The sequence below is a fragment of the Galeopterus variegatus genome, unplaced genomic scaffold, assembly GCF_000696425.1.
Source record: "Galeopterus variegatus unplaced genomic scaffold, G_variegatus-3.0.2 Scaffold9493, whole genome shotgun sequence".
Taxonomy (NCBI): Eukaryota; Metazoa; Chordata; class Mammalia; order Dermoptera; family Cynocephalidae; genus Galeopterus; species Galeopterus variegatus.
The window spans coordinates 1-4,685 of NW_007735604.1; the positions used below are offsets into that span (position 1 = coordinate 1).

Consider the following 4,685-nt stretch of genomic DNA (forward strand, 5'->3'; position numbering starts at 1 on the left):
GGTTCATGTGTGTATTTTTCAATTGTCCAACAATGGCAAGATTTAGTATGACTTTTATCTTTACCACAATTGAGTCAAATGTAGTTATTGATGATGATCTTCTGATTACCTACAATTGCTGCAAACACTTGACTTTTTTACTGGCTGCTTTGGAACACAAGTGGACTTTTAGCACATGAAATTGCACATACTAAAATTAGAACAATAATATTGTGACATTTAACCAAATTAGATTAGGATTTATGGAGATTCTCAAGATACTCTACCTGTTTAGCGGATACTGTCTTTTGAACCTGTTGGGCTGTGACAGCCTCTGGATCCTTTTGGAGGGTTGGCTAAACAATGCAGGTGGAGGGGTCTTCCAAATTACAGACTGTCTCCCACAGCTGTAGTAATATTGAGGCCTGAAAATTGTAGAAGAAAAAAGAAGCGAGTGAAACCAGCATGAATTCAAATTATCATAGCATTTTGCCACATTGATCCTCAGTTCTAGGGGAGCAGGAATGACAGTTTAACTCTTTATCACTGAGCTATTTTCCACAGGGGGAGAAATTAATTGCTTTAGAAATGGTTACAGCCTTGAAGTTTTCACTTGGCTTCTATTATCCTTCTCCAAAACAGATAATTTTCTGTGATAAATAAATTGTATCTTCAAAATAGACTAAAAGATATGCTGATGAAAAGAAAAATTTCTGCTTTTAAAACCAAATACTTCCTTTAGCATCTATAATAATTTACTTTTTTTCCTATATTTTTAGTTAATAGGATGAATTACATGAATACTTTGTGTTAAAGAACTCTGAGTTTAGAAATAAATTCTACTTAAATCCTGGTATATAGATTATTAATCATTATTGGGATTTGTTAACTAAGATTTTATTTAGGATAAATAATAATATTGTTCTTATCATCCCTGCCCCTCAGTCTTTTCTTAATCAAAATACATTGTAGCATCAATGAAAACGGAAATTTCCATTAGCTACCTTACACCTGGCTACCTCACACCAGGCTACCTCACACCTGGCTACCTCACACCTGGTGTTAACAGACTGTTGTCCCATTTCTGTTTCTATTATTTTCCACATGACCTCTGCTCCTTTAGGTGCTCACAGATAGGAGCCGCATCCATCTTCCCGAGCCTCTATCTGCTCGTTGCTACTGTAAGCCTTAGTCTGCGATTAAGCCTGTGTGTCCCTTGCGTGCTGCCAGCCCTGAGGCCTGCCCACACTACCACTCACTGCTTCCAGAGGGCCGATGACTGCCCAGTCCTGGCTCCACATTCTGAGTGAACCCACTCAGCCACCTCCACCCACACACAGAGCTGAGCCCAAACAGGCAGGGACCTTCCAGCACGTACCTGAGATTAGTGTTTTGCAGGAAATGGCGATTCAGTTTGGGAATTGGATATATAGAAGGAAGAGATGATTTTGAACAATGGGGCACTTCAGAGAGATTAGACTCAGGCTGGGGGTCTACAGTGGGTGAGAAGGGGTGTCAGGCAGCCAATGAGCGGCACAAAGGCAAGATGCATTTGGGGAACGGGGAAAAGGGTAGAGCCCAGGCAGTGGGCAAGATACGAGAAAAGATGGGAGGACACCAGAGACAAAATTCAATTTCTCAACTTTGTCTCAGTTGGGAATAGAAAACCACAAATGCCATGAAAATATGTACTGACCGTATTACTTATGCCTTATGCTGCCAACACCTAAAAGTATGTGGATGTTCTATAAAGTGGAGAAAATAGTACATTTTATGGTAGTCATAAAGGTTAAATAAGAGAAGTATAAGTCACTTTATAATTTACAGAGCACTATTCAAATACAAGTTTATTGATCAACTTGTATATTAATTTTATATTTCATACGTTCATATCTTTCTCCTTAATATTGCATATTGATAGAATTACTACTTTGTCTTTATGTGTCTCTCCTCCTCCTGTGGTTGTCAGTGCACTCAAGCCTCACAATTCTGCCAATGTAGCAGGTACTCAAATATTATTTTAATATAGAGTGCACTGCATTTTTCGCATTGTAAAAGAGATAAATATTTATTATAGAAAATTTGTAAAATAAAGTTCAAGAGAGAGAAACAAAAAGTGTACATTAGCCCACCATTCAGAGATAACAATAGGTAGTATTTTGGAATAATTTATGTCTTTTTTTTCTAGAATTTAAGTCTATTCATACACTCAAAAAATATTATTGAGCACCAGGCACTGTGTTAGCATTAGGGAAAGAGTGGAGAAGAAGATCATTGCTGCTTTTTTGGAGCTTAATCTCCATGTCAAGGGGAGAATAGTAAATACAAAGTAAACAGCTGTGATAGGGCTATGAAGGCATCAGCCATGCAGCAAAGACAGAGGCTTCCCAGGAAGATTTGTAAGAGGAAAGTTATGTTGAAGACAGTGGTCAGAGAAAGCCTCCCTGAAAAGCTGAGATGTAAGCTGCGACTAAAAGACCAGAAGATCTCAGTCATTTAAAAATGGGGGAAAGCATTAAAATGGCAGAGAAAGAAATACAAAAAAGATCTTGCAATGGGAGAGATTTTGGTGTATTTAAGGAATAAATATTTTTAAAAATAAAAATAGAATCATACACTATCACTTGATACTATAGCACAAGCATTTCCTCTTGTCATGAAATATAAATAATACCCTTTTAAGAAGTAAATTACTTTGGTGAACTAAAAAACTTGGAAGAGACTCCCACTTCCAGACATTATAAAATAACAAGGACTGGGTTTATCCCTAGATTAGTGCCATTTAAAAAAAAAAAAAAACTTTAAAGTAAACCTCAAAAATGGGCAAAGAATTTAGATAGACGTTTCTCCAGAGAAGGTATTCGAATGGCCAATAGGCACATGAAAAGATACTCAACATCAAAAGTCATTAAGAAAATGCAAATCAAAACCACAATAAGTACCACGTCACACACACTAGGGTGACTATAATCAAAAAGATAGACAATAACAAATGTTGGCAAGAATGTGGAGATATTGGAACCCTCGTCCATTGCTGGTGGATTGTAAAATGATATAGTCACTTTGGAAACTGTCTGGCTGTTCCTGAAATAGTTAAACATAGGGGAACTGTATGAACCAGCAATTACACTCCCACTACATATCCAAAAGAAATAAAAACATACATCCACACAAAGGCTTGTACACGAATGTTTATAACAGCATTACTCATGGCCAAAAAGTAGAAACAACCCAAATGGCCAGTAAGGGATAAATGGAAAAATAAAATGTGGCAAAGCCATACAATGAAATATATGCATTATTTTATTCTTTCATTCGTTTGTTTAACTATTTTTGGTGGCTAGCCAGTATGGGGAGCCAAACCCTTGACCTTGGTGTTATTTATTTATTTTTTTTCTGGAAGAAATAATAAGAAATTTTAGAATACTTTTAGCTTTTTTTTTTTTTTTTTTTTGGCAGCTGGCTGGTTCAAGGATCTGAACCCTTGACCTTGGTGTTACAGGATACTTTTAGGAATAAGGACTAAGGATAGGGAAGATTCAGCTTTCATTTTTCTCCCCCTCAACCCTTCCCAGGTAAACATAATCTCTTCTTTTTGAACTCCAGAAGAACAGAGGATTTCTCACTTATTACTTTACTCTACCTGGTATGTCTTCACAATAGGTGATAAAATACTTAGAAGCAGTAATCGTGTCTTACTTGGCCTTGCCCCTGGAAGCACCTATCACAATATACTTGCTAAATGAAATGTAATGGTAACATGCCACCAAACATAATGGTCAAATGTCACGAAATATGCAAGGATCATTCACATATTTTCTCAAAAGAAGATAAAATTAATGTACAACTAGAATTCTCTTGTTCGAATAAATGTAGTCTCCATTAAGGAATTTGAAAAATTATTGAATTCATATTCTTGAATAAACAAACAAACAAGATACACCAGTGATTTCTTTCTTTAAAAACAAACAAGTACTGGGCCGGCCCGGTGGCGCACTCGGTAGAGTGCGGTGCTTGGGAGCGCAGTGGCGCTCCCGCCGAGGGTTCAGATCCCATATAGAGACAGGTTCGCTCACTGGTTGAGTGCGGTGCGGGCGCAACACTGAGGGTTGCGATCCCGTTACCAGTCACGAAAAAAGACAAAAAGACAAAAAAAAAAAAAAAAAAAAACAAGTACACCAATGATTGTAGCCTGTAAATGTCATTTTGAAACAAGCATCTAATTCAACCAATATTAGATTTATAAGGAACATGTTGAGTTGGAGGTTCCTGTGACACCATCCCACAGGGAAACCCAGTAAGTCTGAGATAATGAGAGACGTCTGGGCTGGGAATAAAGATTTGAAGGTCATCACCACAAGAATGGAAGCCAAATCCATGAGAGGACAACCTTGCCCATGGGAAGAGTTTAAAGCAGGAAGAGAAAGAAGCCAAGGACAGGACACCCGGTAACANTCTGAGTTTAGAAATAAATTCTACTTAAATCCTGGTATATAGATTATTAATCATTATTGGGATTTGTTAACTAAGATTTTATTTAGGATAAATAATAATACTGTTCTTATCATCCCTGCCCCTCAGTCTTTTCTTAATCAAAATACATTGTAGCATCAATGAAAATGGAAATTTCCATTAGCTACCTCATACCTGGCTACCTCACACCTGGTGTTAACAGACTGTTGTCCCATTTCTGTTTCTATTATTTT

General features: G+C 37.2%; 1 protein-coding gene across 1 annotated transcript in view; it reads right to left on the reverse strand.

The window, feature by feature from the left end:
• Positions 1-266: 266 nt before the first annotated feature.
• THEGL (theg spermatid protein-like) overlaps positions 267-4,685 on the reverse strand; it is a gene marked incomplete at its 3' end in the record, with an annotated part of 41,678 nt that continues 37,259 nt past the window's right edge. Inside the window, exon 4 of the mRNA XM_008593668.1 lies at positions 267-404. Coding sequence (XP_008591890.1) covers positions 267-404 — 138 coding nt within the window. The remainder of the gene's footprint in view (positions 405-4,685) is intronic.